The sequence below is a fragment of the Diorhabda carinulata genome, chromosome 1, assembly GCF_026250575.1.
Source record: "Diorhabda carinulata isolate Delta chromosome 1, icDioCari1.1, whole genome shotgun sequence".
Taxonomy (NCBI): Eukaryota; Metazoa; Arthropoda; class Insecta; order Coleoptera; family Chrysomelidae; genus Diorhabda; species Diorhabda carinulata.
Window position 1 is genome coordinate 15,557,279 of NC_079460.1, and position 22,456 is coordinate 15,579,734.

The 22,456-nt window shown below is 31.5% G+C and overlaps 1 protein-coding gene across 1 annotated transcript in view; it reads right to left on the reverse strand.

Annotated features, from left to right (window-relative positions):
- The window catches only part of LOC130901488 (homeobox protein ceh-30), a 97,947-nt gene that overhangs the window by 65,284 nt on the left and 10,207 nt on the right, over positions 1-22,456 (reverse strand). The window contains exon 2 of the mRNA XM_057812921.1: positions 9,334-9,599. Within this exon, the coding sequence (XP_057668904.1) occupies positions 9,334-9,599 (266 nt within the window). The remainder of the gene's footprint in view (positions 1-9,333; positions 9,600-22,456) is intronic.

Here is a 22,456-nt window from a genome sequence, read left to right on the forward strand (position 1 = left end):
TCGCGTACTTTCAGTAAACGATCATCACTTTGTGATACTAAAGTCGTCACCTCATTTGGGTGACAATGCGATGCTGGTCTTCGCAAGTCATACGTCCTCGGTTAAACGCTGCTACCCAATAATTTTTTGTTGATAACTAAGGAGCACTACTCACCCAGAGTAGAATCTAGTTCAGCTCTCATATTGGTTGGGTTAAGTCTTTTCAAATAAAAGTATTGTGTCACATAACGATCACCAATTTTTTCCATGTTTACAAATTCATTGAAAACGTTCACTATTGATGGCTGCCAAACAAATACTAAACAACGTGGTCTTCTTCAAACTTGAATCATATGCTGTATAGATTGTGTACTTTCAAATAAAGTGGTATTTTTCAAGCAACTACCCTCATCTCTAGGTTAGGCAAGGTACTTCTGGGACCATCCTCGTATAACATTCTCAATATTATTAATGAAGTCGACATTGTGCTATATTTGGTGATTAAAGTAGATGTAGACATACAGGGAGACTTCAGCGGCCAAAATCTCGCGATTTATGCAAAGGGTGAGGTTATAATTAAGTAAAAAGCATGTTTGCAGGGATCCGTATGAAATTTTAAATTCTTCAACAAACTTCAGTTAATCACTTAGTTGCAGCAACAAATTTGCCCCCATTTTGTACAGTTTCATCCGTTTTTGAAGCCAATGAATATTCTTGCTCTGTCCCTGACTCATTTCTACATTTAAATCGCTCAGGACACATGTGAACTGTCGAATCTTAATAGACAGAATTTTACATTTCGCCATCTTTTTGGGTTTTTTTAACTTTAAACAAAATAAATGCGTCGTTCAAAATCCATCTTTCAAGATTGGTTATGGTTAAAACTTGTCTCAATACATTAGGGTATGAGATATACTAGTTAAAATAGCTATAGCGCGAATAATTCATGCTATGAAAATTCATTCACATTTTTTCATCAAATCTGAAAATACACTGAATTGCCTTTTTCATTTTTTATATTATACATTATTGGAAAATTAAATTTTCGCTTATTTTCGTATGCAACTGCAATATAGTGATTAAGAACTATAGAAATAAAACACAATTTGAAAATATAGATTTAAAACATACTTGCGATGAATATAAACAGAAACAAAGGTATCTGTCTTCCGCAAACCTAATCAAAATCGAAGTTAAGTTGTTAGAAAGAAAATCTCTGTTCTTATTATGGTTTCAATAGTAAAGAAATACATCCTACTAAACCTCGAAATTACTTTAATTACTCGAAAAAAAAAGTAACTATTCATGCGCTCATTAAAATTCGGATTACGATAACTTTCCGCATAAATTACTAATAGAAAAAGTATTAACTGCGTTTTCTTGAACATTAACAACTTCACCCACTATTGCGTTAGACACCTCGAAAATATTAAAGGTTAATTTCAGGCATTCATTTGAATGAAAATTCAACTAACGGCTTAACTGACAAGCTCTTTTAGTATTTAAGTTATAAACTCAGGCGTATTCTCAAGATAAGCCTTTGTTTTATTATACGATATTTTGATTCATTGTTTTTTGACAGACATTTTGGGATGATAATGATAAATGATTTTTATTTACTTACGTCTATCTACCCTTACGGGTATAAAACATGAGTTGAGTTTCTTTCCTCATCGAGTCTATTCTAAAATTCTCTCAATTTAGTTCGATCTTTTGTTTTTGGTAGTACCTCATGTAATTTATTCCCTCAGTCGCTTTATTAATTTCCTCCATCCAGGTCTTCCTCTGTTTCTCGCTCTTACTATTCGGGCATTTAGTATTCTTCTAGTAATCCTTTTCACATATTCGTCTTAGTTGATTCTCTTCTATGTATTGTTCTGCAGGTTTTGTATTTAATATTTTCTAAGGAGGAATCTCATTTCCATTGTTTGTATCTTTTTTCCGTGACTTTCAGTCGTTGTCCATATTTCGGAACTCTTTTGTAAATTTCTAGTCTTGTTTCCTCGAATATTTCAATGTTCCCTAGAAAAAAAGTTTTCAATTGCGTTAAATAGTTTTCCTGCGTTTGCTGTTGTGTTATTTCTTTTTTTAATTTTCTCCTGCTCCTGCTTTCTCCTGCTATCATTCAACCGAAGTATTTGAAGTGTTCTATTTATTATTTCCTCTTTCATGTCATGTGTCTTTTCTTCTGTGCTTATAATCATCGTCTTTATTTTATCGTTGTTTAAGTTCATAGTTTATTTTTTTATTGTTTTGTTGTAGAATTCGAGATTTTGGTTTAGTGTTTCTTCGTCTTCTGCAAATATGACCATGTCATCAGCGTAGCATATTTCTATTAGTGAAATTTTATCAATTTTCCAGTGCCCTAAATTATAGATTTCTAAACTGGTTTTTATCTCCTTTATAGCCTTATCGAGTATTATTGTGTATAACAGTGGATTGTTTAAAATATTCTTTATTTTTCATGTTGCGTTCTGACGTTCTGTTGCTGCTATTCAGACTTCTAATGCTTCTAATGAAGTTTTCATTTATTCCCCTCTGTTCTAATATATTCCATACGTCTTCTCTATTTATTGTATCGAAGGTGTAAATTTCTTTTCTTTTATCGTTTTGCTTTTTCCGCTATTTTTATCAGTACAAATATCGCATTTTATCTCCCTCTATTGGGCCTGAATACTAACTGAGTTTCTTCCAGTTTTGTAATTTGTATTTGTAATATAAAAGTGGAAAATGGTAATAAATATTATTATTTCCCACTTTTGGGGAGATACGTAAAAAAAATAGGTGACAGTGTTGCTATTTTACAAAATCAATTATGACTTGGCATGTCTGTGAACATTATTATTGTTGGTATATTTTTGTTGATTCATGTGGTTAGAGAGACGAATTATAACCTTCTTATTATATAAATATCTAGTAAATAATGATACAGAAAATGAACTTTGATTAAATATATGTCACAAAATTTTATAATAAGTCAACTTTCAAAATAAAGAGCTAGTAATCTATTTAACGGTACAAAAATAGACAAAACCTCCACAAGTTTAGTAATGAAAAAAAACAGAAAAAGTAGATACGAGGGTGGCCCTAATCTAAACCAAAATTTCTCCGGAATATAGTGATGAACCCAAGTCTCGTCTGCGATGAATATTTGGGGCAATAAATTTTCTCCTTTCCATATCGCTGCGTGCAAATTTCTGCTCAAAGTTCAGAAGTCTTGGTATCCATCTTTCTGACATTTTGCGGTAATCGAGCCGTTCATGAGTTATTTGCTCAATACTACCTACACTGCCAATTCTTCAGCCATATCGGGTACAGTACTGCGACGGTCTTCCATAATGAATTTTTCTATAGTGCTGACATTCTCATCTGTAATACTTGTTCAGGGGCGCCGCGTGGAATGTTTGCCAGAACCTCTCGACCTTTTTGGGAAGGAGAACACCATTCATACATTTCAGTCTTGATGAAGCGCTTATCGAATTAGTCGAGTAATTTTCGATAAATTTCCGCGGATTCTAAATTATCTCTGCGCAACAAACACTGAAATATCCTTCACGCTCGTGACTATAAGTACACTAAAAAGTGTGCTAACGTTGTCCCGGCTGTTATCTACGCTTCGTAACAGAGCAGTTTAACATCCAGTTTTCCGACACTAAATTTTTCGCGCGTTTATTTTAAAATTCTGGTTTATAGTTAAAGCAACCTCGTACGTAGAATGATTATTAGGCGAAACAAGCATTCTGAAAGCCCTAGTTGAGAGAAAAGTAGTGTAAGATAAAAGATCGTTCGAATGGTTTTACATTTGAAAGTTTTGACACACCAAATAGAAGAATCATGATATGAAAACAGATCAAAAACAAAGCAAATTCTGGGTATTTTTGGAATATAGAAAGACGCTAGTCTAAATGTTCTAGATAATATGAATACTTCACAATATAATACAGAGTTTGATAATCCAACCATGTTAAAGATATTATTCTCCTAATAGATCTTGCAGCTTTCAACACTGCATAAACTAGTGAAATTTATTAGCAAGGGGAGAACATTACTTGCTAAACTGGATATAATTAAGTGTGGTGGCTATAATAATTGCTTGAACATGAGTTAGTGTATCCGAGACATATTTCAGTGAAGTTTTGTAGACCTCATTTTCATATAATCCATACCGGATTACAAGAATCAAACACGTATTCTTTTATTATAATATTCCGTATTTTTATCTAAAATTATCATATTTTTGTACGTATTTATAGATTAAAAGTAATTCCATAAATAAGTCAACAAAACAGTATTATTAACATTTAGAACTACAGTTCCCTTCTAACAGACTGGAAATGGACAGGCTGTTCGGCCAGAGGCGCATAAATCAGAGAACACAACCAGTATACATTGACGTGGAACCCTAAGGGAATTTTGTTCCTGCACTGAAGATTGTTGTCGAATTAAGTGATAAAGAGAGAGTTAGCTCGATAAAGAGATCTGTGACGTTTAATTTTCCTTTTTATTTAAAATATAGCGAGCGACTTAGTTCCAATTTTTCAAGGTATTAGATAAAAATTTAATTATGAAATTATCTGTTAGCTAACAAAATGTTATTTTTATGGAATTCATATGGAAATATATACACATAAGTGAAGGTACTTATTCAAATTCAGGATATTTTATTATACATTATACCAAATTTTCAAAACAACATTTCTGTGTTCTACCGATTAATCAACATATCTTTCAGCGACAGTTGATGACTTCCAACCACCATGTTTCTTTAGTGTTATCTTGTCTTCCCCAGATTCAACTGAAAAAATGTAGTAGACTATCTTCGAAATGAATGACCTGTTAGCATTTTCAAATTGAAGAAAATTAGTCATTGTTACGGGATTATAAAACTGATAATGACTGATAATGACTGATAATTTTCTGACCTGAACATATAACAGCATATGAAAATTTTTTCATAACATATAATATATATCAAGTCTCAAATGTAAAAAATTTGATGTCAAGCATCAAAAGTATATATCTGTAAATAAAACACTAGTTTACAAATAGTTATCTTTGCATTAATTGCGTAAAATGAGTCGAGTCTAAAAATTTTCTCGAATGTGCCATAAAAATACGAAATACAATGTACAATTGTAAATGGAAATTTATATCGTCTGAAATATATTAAAAACAAATACTTCTAATACATCTTGAAGTGGTTTTAGGTCCCAATAAGTTATCGCTTTTAAACGACTGTTACGTCGAAAAAATAAGTCCATGAAACGTCAGGATCTATCTACGTAGCAAAAGTATATCGAGAAGATAATTTGAATAACAAAATTGGGACTTCTAACAAAATATTGAATAGTCCATCTTCTCCCAATAAAATGAAAATATCTGATAAAATTGTAGAATCAACTCTTAAAGAAAGTTTCTTGATCAGAAGCAACATAGAACAACTTTACTACCAATTATTATTCCATTAAATGAAATTGTTTTATGATGGATTAATAATTAACTCTGTCAATCAATCTTACAAAAGTAATACTTTCTGTTTATTTTGTGAATTATTTTTGAAATGGAAAATGTCTTTTTTTCACTGTGAAATAGAATTAACTTATACGCTACAATAGAAATCTGAAATATCAAATTCTTTTTGGCATTTGATTTTACTGTTTGTATGTTGTCGCGAATTTTGTAGTTAATAAAGTCATTTATGTTTTTGTCAAATCTACTGTCAAAATTTCTTGAAGAGCTCGAGTTACTTTGTTTCTGATTTTTATCATTTAAGCGTATATGTTTATCAATTTCAATCAGGCGTATTCTACTGTATTAAAATTAATATCTGAAGTTTTTGTGTCATGAGTAGTTCAAAGAGACATAATATTAGACACCTTGAACCAATTTGTCAAATTTCTATATAAAGAGGGGAACTGCTTTCCTTATATTTGCCAACAATTTCCCTTGCTCACTGTGGAAAATATTAGAGCCAATTTTGATGGTCCCCAAACTTTCGAAACATACTCAATTTAGAATTTCAATGACTGAGCTAGAACTAGAGGCCTAAACATCATTCGTCTCTACGATGCAGATTTTTCTTAGATATAGAGAATCTAAAAATCATATTGAACTTGTGGAAGATCTTCTGATACAATTAGAATATATGGGGTGCAATATGAGCATAAAACTCCACTTCCTCCATAAACACCTGGAAATTTAGAAGATATGAGCAAGGAGAGCGTATATATCAAGACTTACGCGTTATTGATGAGCGGTACTAATGGAAATTATAGAGCTTATTTCAATCAATAATTATTACCAATGTGAGCTTTTTTAAACAAATTATATGAACATCTATTTTAGGTAAGTTTTTAATTAAGAGAAAAATTAAATAATTGCCGTTTTTCGTTTTTTCTGTCACAAGTTGAGCTGAAAATAATTTTCTCTTATATAATAAATAACTATTCTATAGATAGTTTAAATAAGTATAAGAAATAATTCAGTTTTTTGAGAAATAAATATCTAATTCATCGTCTAATACTCCAATTCCATTTTATAAGCAAAAATAATTGAATTCCTTGAAGATGTATCACTTCGTTTATGATTTCTTTGTGAAAAGTAATTTCCTCATCTGGAGATGTGGACCTTGAAATTAAAAACGATATTTCACGGTATTTTCTTATACAAAGTGAACAAATTTCATTTGATCTTAATACGAAACGATCTCATATCCAAATGTTAACTGCGCAAAATAAGAAACTGGTAAAAAAATACTGTTTATTAGTGTCAGGTGTTGAGTTTCCGCTACATTTAACATTCAAATGGAACATGACATGAAGTACGCTTGCATTTCGTTGCATGGTAATAAAAGAAAAAAGATGCATTCATATTTTCTGCTTAAGTGCTATGAGTAGAAATAGTTTTCACAAGAAAAGTAATTCTGACTAATCTCTTCACGATTTAATTACCGTATTTATTTCCGACCTCAATAGTAAACTGATAAAAAATACAAGTAATCAACAAATGGTATCTCTCAATCAATAGTAACCTTTTGGTATAGGATGTCCACCAAATTATTACCAACACTTATTGCTTTGATAATTTCCATCATATTAAAATTTAACTTTATCTGACGAATCGCAAACCCAAGACAACTGTCATCATCGCGATAACACAGCTCAGTTAAGTTATGATTGATGTTTTTTTTCAACGACGTAACTTGGATACAGACAGTTTACAGTTTGACAAATAAGTTGCAAAATTAGTCGCTTCAATAAGTCAGACGAAGATAACAACCAAAATATTGATGGAAATATATTAAGTATATATAAAAATCATAAATACAGAAACTGCTCAGACTGTTTTTGTACACGGGTCCAGAGTTTACACCATTTTTAAACATTTCTGTCACTTTTAAACGGTTTTAGAAACCTTTCGCAAACAGTCACAAAATCAGATGGAATGTTTTCAAAACTGTCCGATAAACAGTCCGTTTTCAGTTGGAACACATTCTTAATACTGCACATGAGAGTGACCATTTCCCAGTGATTTTCGATGAAGTTGGAATAAAGTTTATGGCAACGAAAAACTAGCGATAATTCTGAAATACTGGGCATTCAATAGACGAAATTTTTTGACCCTTCACTTTGTTTGTGAATTAACTACCTCTCGTCAAGAAATTTATCTCATAAATCTACCTTTTATTTCATAAGTCAAGTTGTGTTGTCTTTAAGCGGTTTTGAAGTGATGTTACTATTAAAAATACTTATGTACGAGATATATTCAGAAAATAGATATGAAAAAATAATTATTATACGAAAATCTACAACTGTTAAACCAATTTTCTACATAAATTTGAATATTTTGTAGACACTAGTCATTACCATGTAGAAAAACACTTGTCGACAGGAATCCTTAATGATCTCGTAGTAAAAAATGAATCAGCAGAATTCCTTTTCTGTCCCAAAAAACGGTGCACAAGAGTTTTCGAGGTGTCGAGATTAAAACTTAAAATTAGAAAAGTTTTTGAAATTTTAGTGATCGTGAGATTTGTGACAATTCCATAGCAAGAGCACGTTCTAATTGTAACTTGTAGAGGTTTTGTATAACCTTTTGTTCAATTGAGTGAACCAGTTAATCAGTAACCCAAGATCTTCTCGTTCTTCATCATGTAATTATATACGCCATTTATTGAGCTGTCTGACCCATCTTCTAATAATTGAATCGCTCATAGCTCCTTGGCGTGAAGCTCGCAGATTTCCTTGGTTTAACTTTCTTTAAAACTAACATGATAAAGAAGCACTACAGAAAACATGTCGGCACTAAAGATCTGAAAATGGTGTTCATTTCTTGTACTTGAGTCAAAATAATTGCCACTCATGCTCGGAAGTACATTCGTGGCGCTGCCACTGATAGAAATAGAAACGGAACTTACATTGTAGATATACCTCGTATGATTATGTATCAGGTATAGCTAGTGTACATAGCTCTAGAAAATTATTAATATTTTCTATTATTTATCTAAAAAAATTAATACTACGCAGTTGCCTTATGATATCATTCTGCTCACTACGTACATTGCTATTCCCACAGATTTGATTAAATCTGAAGCTGCTTGTACGAATTCGCAAGTACGGGTACTTTCTAGAAATTTGGAAGTGTGTTGAGTTATTTTGGATTGTTCAAAAGATCGAATGAATTTTAAAAAGCATCTATTTGTTGTATCACTTTTCGATTCAGAAAAATTTGAGCATTCTTGCATCAAATCCTAAACTTGATAAAGAACGATTACGAACAGAGGCATTGCACAACCGCTTCAAAAATTAAAAATAAAACTACATATTTAGCAAATATAGGATAGTAAAAAACTATTAGAAATTGTCATAAAAAATCCCATGATAACATAAGATGCCGAACGATGTTTATCAACGCTAAATCCAATCAAAACTTTTCTTAGAAATTCAATCCGAAGATTAAAGAAAACTAAATAGACAATATTAATGAAAAAGTTCCAAGGCATACCTTAGTTTAATTAACAATCTCTCAACATGGTTAAGTTATTGGAATTGTTACATCTGTTTGAGTTCTTCATAGTATTTTTTTTAAATTGAAACAATACGAAGACAATAAAGTAGTAAAGTATAGCAAAGACCTTGGTAAAGACGTGAAATAACGCTTGGTGGTTCATATTTATATTGCGTGGCAAGCAACAATCTATCATTTCAGCACAATAGCCAATAAAATCAATTGAAATTTGCCCATAACAACAAATTGACTTGATAACATTACAGAACACCTAACATTTTTCACCTCAAGCCACCACTGTTATGTTTTATTTTTATACTATTTTTCAAAATATATAGTAAATCTCACCTGTGTTTCTGTTACATTGAGTAGTTTAGCCATTTCTGATCTTTCACTGCTACTGAGATACTTTTTCATTTCAAATTGTTTTTCTAATTCAAAAATCTGTCTGCCGGTAAATGTCGTTCGCGCTTTCTTTTTCTTGTTCTTACTTTCTACGTCTTCCGGACTTGGATCTACTTCTATTTTAGTTGGTGTCACAATTGGTTGAGTCTCGGTAGTTGATTTAATGTCTATAGAGTCTTTAATAGTCTTTTTCCTCTTCTTCGTCGAATCTGAAAAATAATATAATAAAATTGAGTTAATTGCTGTCAGTATGTTTCAAAGAAATATTAAAAAAAAACATTTATGATCTCTACTTATTTCAACTGCTTTAAAAAAGTGCAGTAGAAGTAGTGAAGATAAATATAGTGAGTTCATAAAGTAGTGTAATTCGCTAATATTTTATGTATTTTATGTTAGGCGTACAAAGTGATAAAGTTATCATAAAATTCTTTAAGCCATCTGTATTTCAATCAAAAGTATACAGGATGCACCATTATTCTAAAATGACTACCACTAGAAAAACATTTTTTATTGCAGAATTTATGAGATATCTCAACAAATCTATAATTTTGGTCTGTTAAATTTGCCTTCTTCTTCTTCTTCTTCTTCTTCTTGTTCTTCTTCTTCTGTGTTTTACGTTTCCGCATTGATGTAGGATTGCGCCGATTAACTATAACATTTAACATACACATGGTTTCATTGAAAAATACTATCTTACTTGTAAAATTAAGGTGTACATCTACCTTTTGCATTATATTTTCACAACATTATATGACCTTCAAATAATTCTTAATGATGTTAGAAACTAATCCTGTACTAATATCATGAGTTTATCCCAATGGATTAAAAAGTTTCACAAAGCTCCAAACTGTAGTTTTAGTCATATATAGACATATATACACAATTAATGACAGAAATACCTACTAGTTTCTATAGTAGATACCTACAGTATCTGGATTAGGATGAAGTTTTCGCCGATGAAACCGGTGTAAGGAACAACATTATCCCATAAAAATTCTCCCCCCGCTAAACCGACAGTTTTAACTTTTCTTCCATTGAATCGCCCGCCCAAACCATCCAGGAACCTCCTCCAAAAGTCACGTTTTCTTTCATGCAAATCTACGCAAATCTTTTTACAATAGAGCAGTTTGTTTTAACACTTGTGTCCATTTTTAGGTAGAATTCTTGATTGTTGCCAATGAAGATGTATATCAGTTGACGTTTGATGGCTAACTGATGGATCAGGTAGATAACCTTTTATAAGGGTCCTTTACCCCTAATCATTACTATTAGAAACAAGCTCAAGACTCTACTTCTGGCCTTAGTGAAATTGTGTCTTTACAGAACTTTCAGAATTAGCACTTAGACTATTATCTAACTTCCACTTAAAAAATTGTGCGTATGTGTTGAAATAGAATTATTTTTAATTCATTAAATCAATTTTTTTATTGTCACTTCAATAAATTCAACAATATCACTGATAATAAACGAAATGAAGTACAAACAGGACGCGGTATATAATTTTGTGGTTAAAAAGCGAAGCAAGTAAACAGTAGACATTTAAATATACGTATATTATCTGCTTTATCTACAATTATTTTATTAAAAACAGGTGAAGAATTCAACAATATCTCTATAACTTACGAAAAGTTGCGAGTCATGAGTTAAAATGATGTTCAGAAAAAAATGTGTATTATTTTGAATCAGACATTTTTCATTAAAAAAAAAACCAATCTTTCGGACTACAACTCCCGACTGGCATTGAAATATATTTTTCCAGTGAAATAGCGGTATAATGCATATTACTGTCTAATAATAATTATTTGAGAGATTTGAAAGAAGCACAACTACTATGGTAATTCAAAAATTCCTTACACTTTTCGTTCAACAAACTATTGAAATAAGATAGAAGGCAGCCGCACATGCATTCGTACAGTTGGCAATTCTGTGACCACGTACGTATAATTGTTGTCATCTAGAACAATCAAAATATTGGAAGGTAGGACTACCATTAATAGTACGGGATATAGAGATTTGTTGGCTAATAATTTGTAGTTAGCGACTCTGGAACACCCTCTCTAGAGCTCAGATCGTCCTCCTTCATACATTAATTTCTTTGGACCGCAAAAACCTTCTACCAGGAAGGCATGCGGAAGCTTGTGTCTCTTTGTATCAAGTGCCTTATTAAGACTATATATATTTTTGAGCACCTATCTTAGTTTGATATTGAAAATGTTGGATATTTATGTTAAATATAAGATTAAAGTGTAGCTTTAATTATTTTACGGAACAACTTAAACTCCAATTCATATATTCATTTCAATTCTTACACAAATATGACAGAAAACATGAGAAAGTGGGAAAACTTCAACCATTGATGACCAAGAAATATTTAAACATGAAAAGTATTATTTAGAATATAGTTAACCACAAGATCCTGGGCAAACTGTAAGCCAAAAAGATTATTTCAAATCAATAAGAAGATAATAAATTAGCAGATATCAATATTATATGTATAGGCACTATATATAAAGCAACTTGAGCAGGAATTAGTTGCTTGGTGATGGCTCTTCAATTTCTTCTAGTGCTTCACTTAACGTAACAAGAAAATAACATAATTTCAGATTATGCGAAAGGATATGTGCAATTTTTGTTCATACTTTTATTCATATGAAACTTTCCGTATTATGACAACACTTTTAAATAGTGAAGGAACTAAGGAAATCTTAACAAGAAAATTGAGGGGTTGGATACCTTAGGTAATGAAAGATACAAAAAATACGAGGTATAGCCATTAAATAACGAGACTGGGGATATGAAATATTTTATTATATTTATTTATTATATTATGTATATTTATTCATTTAAACACTCAAGATATATCCCCTCCTCTTTCCCTACATCGCTCCATACGAATCTTCCATTGTTCGAGGTCTGTTTTTCTGTCAGTTCCTTCAGGACGCGCACCCCTATTTCTTTCACAGCTTCAATAGACTGAAATATTGGTCCTATAAATGCAAATTTGACTTAAGGAAAAGGTTGCACGGTGCAAAAGCCGACAAATAAGGTAAGATTACCGAGTACTTCGATATTTTTATCCGAGTTTGATGTGGAAGGGGACCCGAACGTGAATCATCTTCAACATCTTGTCGACCATCTTGAAAACGCTTAAATCACTTGAAAATACGTGGACGCGACAAACATTCATTGACATACATTTTTCAATAAATTATTTAATACAAACTAAGGCGACGGCTACACTGGTTTATCTACAGTTACGATAAACATAAAATTTGAAAGAGTAGACTTTAGACTACACAGCTAATCGTCAGCAACATTTGGCGCATGCCTATTTTTTCTGCTCTCGTTACTTAATAGCTACACCTTGTATATTTTACAATTCTGTAAAGCTACTTCACTTTGAGTAGAGCTTTCCTCGCCAAATGCAAAAAAATTATGAAGGAGCTGTCACCACGGGTTTGACGAAGTAGCTCCACGATCTTAACACCTCATGTGCGGAATTTCCATAGACCAATTATACTATCAGGTCAGAAATTGGTTACAAAAGGTCAGTTAGTCTTATTAATTGGTCGGCGTTAGTACATTTTTTATTGATGGTTACTGGTTACAGTTTTGATACTTGGTCAGCTTATATGAATATTTGGTTGGTTCAATTTGATATTAAAAAAATGAATATTTGAATATTGAATTTTGAATTCTATGAGTTTTTACAAGCTTTAATAATATCAAAAATCACCGGAAATCTTAATTAATTATTTCCCATACAATGAATACATAAGTATTCGAAAGCTCGAAAATATATTGAAGTTAGTCCACTTTGTTGTTTCCTTGCCACGTTCCCATTAAAATCTGCTCTTTATATATATATATATATATATATATATATATATATATATATATATATATATATAATCATTGGATCATGTCTGATTCGTATTTCTTTCGTTGGTAAATCATTGTGAAGCTCCCATCAATTATTGCTCTTCCTGCAGAAAACAGTAAAAGGACCTGAGCATCCCCCAAATCCCATGGAACGAAGATGCCTCTCTTCATGAAACATCACAGGAGCTTATAACCAAGCATATCATTCCATAAGTTATAAATACAAAACTTAGAATGAATTCACGCATCCCAATGAATTCTTTTATATTTTTATATTAATAATGTTTGTTTTCTTTACACCTAACTGTTAAATTTCCTAATCTTTACTTTATGTAAAGATGTCATAGACACTCTGTGTAATTAATAACTCTAAACTGAACTAATTTAAAAAAGATATTCATTGACGAATTCATATAACTTAGACTGGGTTAATCTATTTAAAGCAGGAATGAGACTGTTAATTAAGGTTATAACTACTGCCTGGCGCCATGAAACTCTTCTTTCTTTAACTAACTAGAGTAATACTTAGAGCAATTGGATTTTTTTCCGTTAGAGTCTTTATTAATAATGGTTTTAAGTAATGAAACAATTTGAAACTTCCTTAACAGCTTTCTTAGTTGCCATATTGCCATATTCAGTAGAAAACTCCATTTTAATATACTTCGAGTATGCAAAAAGACTTCTAAATTTACAATTAAGGAATTTGTTTTAAGAAAAAATTCAATCTATTAAACTTACTATCATTTAGGATGTATCGAAATGAGTAAGGAAAATAAAATTACCGTACATTGGATTCCGGGACACACCGGAGCCAAAGGAAATTAAATAGCTGATAAGCTCGCTAAAGCAGCGGCAGACAAGCCCTGGGATCTGAACCCTTCTGTGGTATCAGCTACAGAATAATGGAAAAATCACTGGAAAAGAAGGTACATAGGAGCAAAACCAATTATTGGGACAACCTACAAGAGCTAAGACAGGCAAAGACTCTTCTGGAAAACTATATCCAGAGCAGACCTGTAGAATGTATCAACCTAAGGGAGAACAATCTACAAATACTCTCAAGAGTTCTATTGGGGCACTGTCACGTCAACAAACACCTGAATACGCTAAACCTAGCAAATAATGCTTTGTGCAGGTTTTGATGCACAGAAGATGAAACCTCTATCCACATTCTCTCGAAGTGTGAAACGCTATGAAATTTCAGAGCACTACACTTGGGAGCGTATGAAATAGAAGACGAAGATCTCTGACAATTAAAGCCATCCCACATTCTAGACATTTTGAAAGAATTGAGATTAATTGATCAGCTATAAACACTAGGTCCTCCAGTATCGCAGCACGAAAGGTGGACACAATAGATCATTTGGGTCACAGTGGATACCAGACCACAAATCCATACATACATAAGGATGAGGACATTTCTAATTTATAGTAATAAGCTATATGTAGGTACTAATACGTGAACTTTTGATTTTCATCTGTTGCAGTGGAGTGATGGTTGTTTAGGGTGGAGTAGACATTATTTAGGAGAGAGAATATAGCATCATTTGTGCATTTGTTACTTAAAAGCCCTGCAGTTTTTAAATGGTTAGTAGAGAAATTTTGGCACCTGATTCGCGAGGAAAATAAAAAATTCCACGTATGACCGATCGAATAGGGTTCGCTGATAATTGGTCGACTTATATGAATTTTTGGTCAGTTTGATTAAACAAAAAAACATATATAATATATATATATATATATATATATATATATATATATATATATATTTATATAAAGAGTAGTTTTTATTGAGAACGTGGCAAGGAAACACCAAAGTGGACTAACTTCAATATATTTTCCGAATATTTTCCGAGTTTTCGAATGCTTATGTATTCATCGTCTAGGAAATTAATTAATTAAGATTGCCGTTGATTTTTGATATTATTAAAGCTGGTACAAATTTTTAGAATTCAAAATTCAATATTCAAATTGACGTTGACAGAAATATTGATTATATCAACGTCATTAGTTGTTTTTCAGATTTGAAATAATCCATTGTAAAGTATAAAGCTTCTCATTACTCTCTCTTTTTTTATTTATACAAATAATAAATCATACTGTTGTTTAGATATGTATGAATAATGAAAATATTTTTAGTTATTTGTGAAAACAAAATCGGAAATGTGTATTTTATACCAATAATTCAGAATATGTTTACATTTTTTACAAGCGCATTTCGTATGATAAATAATTATTTATTATTTATTAGTTATTATTTTCTCCTTTGAATCAGTATTTGATTTCCTCAAAAGTTCAAGGCGTCGGTCATATTTTGATATTTAAAATATTTAACCATTATTTAAATTTATTTCTTAAACTATGAAAGGAAATAAATAAATCAAATTCGTGTGTTTTTACAATTGATTAATCAACATGCAGATAAGAAAATTGAGGTGAAATGGGAAAATAAGACTTCTGTGTGTTTAGATCAAAGTGAAAAAATCACTTTTGAACTTTTCTTTGCCTATATCCTCAACTACAGGATTTGATTTAGATCAATTTTGAAGGTCATGGAAGTGCGGCGGATAATTATAGAGAAATGGCATTAATTCTATAGAGTTGTAGCTACAATAACAAAAATAGAACTCAAAATGACATACAAAAAATAAGGAATATATCAAAATATATTCCGTAAAGATAGATAAACAGAAGATCAAATTTTCTCAATAATAATGATCATAAGTCCCCTCTATTACACTCACTATTTATAGACTTGAAAGCAGCTTATTATTCTATACTTAAACCAAAGTTACTGAACGCGGAATGGATCAAATACCAGATAATATATGCAAATTAGTAGAAATAGTAAAAAAATAATAAATTGCCTTAGAATAGGGGGAAATGAAAGAAATGAAAATGAAAAGAAAGTACGCCAAGTGCTAATATCCACTCTCCCTTTAATACAGTGTGTTTCTTGAGGAAAATAACTCGCTAATATATCCATTTCATTTACTTGCAAAGAAATGTTGCATGAATGGTTTCTCCATTAATTCAGGTGAAATGTAATTATACGCGGACAGAAAAATTTTGATTCTGAATAAAAATAAGTTTTCGATAAAAGTCGTAGGTGTGTTATCAACTTATAGTGGCTTATTATAAATGATGGAGCTTTATCAACTTCAAGGTTATAAAAGAAATGTTGTGGTATGTGGTTTGGTTCTCTTATCAAATTTCGCAACTATTTCTAATTTCACCAGAAACGTTCAATTTTATGTATAAAATCGACACAAATTTTAATAAACGAGTGGACTTTCAATGAAAAATACTGGTACCCATAAGAGACTAATATACATATGAGAGTAAAATGAACAAAATATATTTGGTAAGAGCATTTCATTATAAAATTTATTTATTATGAAGTAAGTCAGAGGATTGATTTCATTATTAATACTATGTGCTACAAACATGACACACAACTGCAAATACTATTTATCGATTTCAAACAAATTTCCAATAGTATAAATAGAAGAGAGCCAGCAAAACTTTTCAGATTAATAAAGAAGATAGTGGAAAAGTCAAAAGAGAAACTACTAACTATAGAAGGTTTGACAGGGAAGATAAAAGGTGAAACAGGAAGATGCACTATCTAGGACTATTCAATGTAGCTCTATGAGGAGCAATAAAAGAGGCTGCAATAAAATGCACTCTTGCACAAACAATTATACTGTTAGTGGTATATGCACACGAAATAGGACAGATAAGGAATGAAAGAATTCTAAAATAAACTACATCAAGTATAATATGTCAAGAATAAAAATATATATCAGCGGCAAAGACAAAATCAATGGTTACTTCCAAGACACCGATCAGATGTAAGCTTGTGGTGGATAACAAAATAATACACCAGGAAATGAAATTTAAATATCTGGGAATCGAAATATCTGGACACGGGGACGTAGAGACGGAAGTAAGAAACCAAGCTACAAGAGCCTCAAGAGCAGCAGCATACCTAAATGACACAATCTGGCGAAATAAATACATTCGAACTGAAGCAAAAGCCCGCATTTACAAGACCGCAATCAGACCTATATTATCCTATGCAGCAGAGACCCGACCTGAGACCTCTAAAACGAAACGGATATTGGAGACTACAGAAATGAAAATAGTTCGAAGAATAGCGGGAAGAACACTACTGGATAGAGAAAGGAGTGAAAACATAAGACGAACATGCGGGATAGATAATATCAATGACTGGGTACTGGACAAATCACCAGCAGGACAAAGAAGCATTGGAAGACCTAGGAAAAGATGGAGTGACAACCTCCCAGGTGACTGAGCAGAGGCAATGACGTGAAGAAAAACAGGCAATGATGCCTATACACAGCAGGAAGAAGAAGAAAATATATGGAATCAACATAAAAATACGACAGTACTGTTAGGAAAAAGTGAAGAGCTTCAAATAGTTAGATAACATCTAAATGAAAGAAATGACGGATCAGAAGAGATGAAAAACATCATACAATTTGGAAATATAATAGATTTATAAGAAACAAAAACTTAAACAAAGCTGTAAAAAGAACTTGGTCGCTTACGCTGAATAAACTATGAGTCTCACGAAGATACAAGAAGAGAATTCAAAATTATTAGAGACGAAAAGCTAAGAATCTTAGGGCCAAAGAAAATAGATAATAATAAATATAGAAGACTATAAAAAACTATGAGAAATGAGCTGGACTATATGGAAATATATAGACGTGGCAGCTGAATTTTATAATAAAAAAATTGGAAAATTGAAGACTAACGGATGGTAGACCAAAAAGGTGACTAAAAATAAGATGAGGAAAACAAGTGAGAGAAGGCATAAAACGTTAAACATAAAATGAAAATTGCTTTATTCTGATAAAATCCTGTAATTTCTACTGATAAAAGCTAAAAAAGACCTAAAATTAAAATGGTTTATCAACAAAAAAACATATATGTTCATCTATATTATACATGTTAATAAAATTATGTTTATTCTAGAAACTGGTTTGAGTAAATTACAGTATAGTTTAGACAAGTTAATTTGTTGTAAAAATCAAGCATCAACATTCTTCCGTGCTTTCAGTCGGACCTGTGCAAAGGGAGAGAAATTCTATAAAAGCTATTGTCAACACCTATTCATTTTCTGTCCCAAGTTAAAAATAAACTGTGTTTGTCAAATAGACATAATGACTTAGCGAGTTTATATTACCATGGAGTGTTAATAAACCATGATTAAGAGAAGATCTTTTAATAGTGGTAATATAATTGCTGTGAATCTTAAGAGACAGCAACATCAAAAGGAGTTTACAAAACATTATGATAAGTATAGTTTCACTAATTTTAGTTATACATTCAATATAAACAGTCAATTATTTTTAGAAGTATCCATTGGAAAGAATTATTTTAATGGAACTATCACATCCACTTTTTTCTAGTTTCAGCAATGAAAATTAAAATCTACGGAAAATAAACTAATGTAACCTTTTCAACATAATTAATCGAGTATGATTGTTTGATTTGGGTTGGACTTCCTATTAACGCAAACGTAAATGTGATATTAAAATTTTATGGAAACGACTGTAACAGGGTATTTCATTTCACCATTCTATCATTTTCGTCAGTTGAATGGAAACAATTTGTTTACATTCGATTGATTAAAATCAAATATAAAAAAAGAAATGTTCATTATAAAAGAAAAATAAACATATATTTTTAATATTAATTTTAAATATTTAAAACTTTTAGATGATATTAATAAAAATTTTTTCTGCAATTTAATTTTGACATGAAAATACCTATACAAGTCATAGTTGTACCATATCTTCAACTTTCGGATTCTAAAATTTGATTTGTAACATTTCGCCAGATGAAAACAACTATTTTACAATCCAACCTGTTTCATATGTAAGCTAAAATCTTTATTCTATTGCTGTTATTCCAAGTAACATGAAATTTCTGTTCATCTAGTACATATTTCTCTATGATATCAAGCTTATCGAATCATATTTTATGGGATTGAACTATTGTTACGTCAGTAGTGACAAGTCTCAACAAGCTTCACACAAAGTTTTAGCTTGCTGCTTTGATCCATTTTATTATAATAGAGCTCGAACGACTTATTTTGAAAAATGTGTCAAATTAAATTTTCTACTAAAAAAGGATTAACGCCAATACAAATCAAAAATCAATTAAATCAATTAAAAATTGGTTTTTTCGCTAGGTGCCTAAAACCAAAGTGAGCGCCTTGAATTCTCAGCACAGTCCAAAAGTATCGTCGATTAGAATGAGCGATTTTTAGAGCTTTGCCGCGAGGACCAAGAAAGTGTAATCCGATCAATTGTAACGGGTGATAACAGCATTGTTATTTTTTACGATCCAACATCCAAAAGAAATTCCATAAGAAGAACCAAAAAAATGATGGCTACAATATTTTGGGACTGCGAGAGTATCTTTTTGATCGACTTTAATATAACCATGAACGCGGCTATTACACTGACTTACTATGGTAGTTACGTAAAAAAATTATCGAAAGAAAACACGGCGAAATCAACCGAGGTAAGCGCTTGTTTTATAAGAACTCTCCAGTCCCATTGCTTCACTTTCCAAGGCTACTGTACACTGTATAGACCTGATCTGGCCCCGTCCAACTATTTTTTGTTCGCAAATATAAAGGTTTAAGAAACATTTTGACTCTAAAGATGCATCATATTGTCATAGTGGCCGAAGATTTAATCACACGTTCTGCAAAGTGTGTGGAAATAAAAGGAAAATATATTGAAAAATAATCGCAGTTTTATTTAAGACATTTCTATCTATATTAGATTAAGAATTGATGGACCGCAGTACGTATATTATGAATGGCATATTCCATGTAGGTTGGTTCTAATATAGTGAACAGAACAAGTAAACTAAAAGTAAATACGATTTTGAGATAACAATATAACGGAATTTTAGGTTAAGTCTGCGAAATAATTCAATTGTCACGAATTATTTTAACCACGCAGCTCTTATATCCTTCACTTCTTCTAACCAAATGTCGGAAAAAATAAACAATGATGTATTTGGATTGGAGCAAGCGTAAAAAGCGACAAAGTTATTTAAAAAATTATTATTTCATTCACTTAATGATGATATTAGACTAAGTGGTGAGACTTTTTATTTTTATGTTACCTAAATAACAGATACTCTTTGTTATTGTCATTTTTGTGATTCTCCATTAATTTATGATCTCTGCTTTTGTTACCGCTTATCGCCCCACTGCGAAGGTAACTTGTCTGTAAATATGCAGACAAAACAAAGACTCTTTGAAGTCACCGCCTCTAGACATAACTTGCAAAAGTCTTCGAATTTATTAACAAAAATAAGATTAAAATATTTTGTCATGAAATATAAATATCTGTATTTTCTAATTGGTCAGTAAAACAGAAGACATAGGATATAAAAAAATGTGGAGAAAGGAGTTAATGTAATAACTTGAAAGACATTTTTCCAATTCGTACGTAATGACTACATTTAAGTAAAAATTCAATAGTTTTTCATCCCAACTTAACTTGTCTTCTGTGTCGTTCTTTGTTGCCATTGACTGCTTCAAAGACATTAGTCACGTTAATTAATTTTGTCTTGTCCAACTGTAGCTTTAAGTCTAGTATTACAATTCTATTTTTTGTAGATAGTACCAAAATTTTAGATAAATTAAAAGATGTAAATTGTCAATTAATTCCCCCTTAAAAATATCACTAATGGACGTTTATGTTCACACAAAAATAAAATTTTAAGAATATTACCTATATAATAATTGTCTTAAACGTTTCCGTTCCTGTCACATGCGATATATTAATACTATACAAAAGAAAGCTTTCAATAAGATTTAAAATTGTCCTCCAGGACTCTTCTGATCGATTTCTACGTAAATTGAACATCTCATTTATTGTTTCCAGGTAGGGAATAATATTTCTCTCCCCATTCGAGTAATTTAAAAATAATGCCAACAAGGAAGATAGTCTTAACGATTCCTACGTATTTGAGAATTTGGTTTCGAGGTCTGTACCAAAAGTTTCAAAGGAAAGGCTATAAAATATAATATGAACTGATTGTTGTGCATTTTCTTTTGCTCGATAATATTCCACCACGGTGAAGTTTTGTATAGTATTTAATAAAAATTCCAAAATAAATATACAATATGAGAATGATTTTGTAAGATCTTGATAAAATCAATCTTTCAGCTTGGATGCAACGAATTGTCGCACCGCATCTTCAACATCTCGTTTGGATTCAAATTTTTCCCACGCAACAATTTTGCCATGGATCTGAATAGTCATCTGACGGTACTATCTAGTTCTTCGGTCTTATTCCGCATAACATTCACTTTATGTGGTTTGGCATTGTCATGTTGTAACAGAGTCCTCTTTCGATTAACTAAACTTGGATAGTTAAAACCTCATACAATCGCATCATCTGTTCACTATTTTCCTCAGCATTGATAGGTCGACCATCTGAAATGATTTGAAGTACACTAAACATTTATAATTCTACGGGACACACAACAAGACTCTCCGCTCGAATCGACCTCTCCTTACGACTGGTTCAGGTAAAAGTTCTTCATCTAACACCTGGTTTTCCATGTTCGGGTTGTTTATATAAATCCATTTTTTCTCGCATGTTACGATTGTTTTTTAAGAAAAATTTTTTGATCCGATGATTGTCACGATCAATGAACTATTCTATCCTAAATTACTATAAGTGTTTGGAAACTGACGGTCTTACTTAGTAGAAGCTCCATCAATTATTATAACTACAATTATAAAAATTGAAACTTACACCAATATTTAAGACTCCGCACTTTGCTCTCCTTTTACACTAAGTACTTGGATAACTAACTGAAAAGGCTTCGTCCTCGAGTAACAATGCGTCTAATAGAACGATCACCTTTCGGCAAGGCAAGAAGCTATTTACTCATGTCTTCTACGTTTCGCTTGAAATTTGGTTAATTCGTGTGGCTCTATTCGACAACTGAATGGTATCTTTTGAAGGTCCATGAGAGTCCGATAATTGGCGAATGCTGTAGGTTGGGTTTTCTACTGCTTCCCTTGTGATCTCAATATCCCAAGCAGATGGACGACCTAAGTGCGAACGTCTCCAAGCGTCAAATCTTCACAATGTCTTCCTTTTCAATTTCACA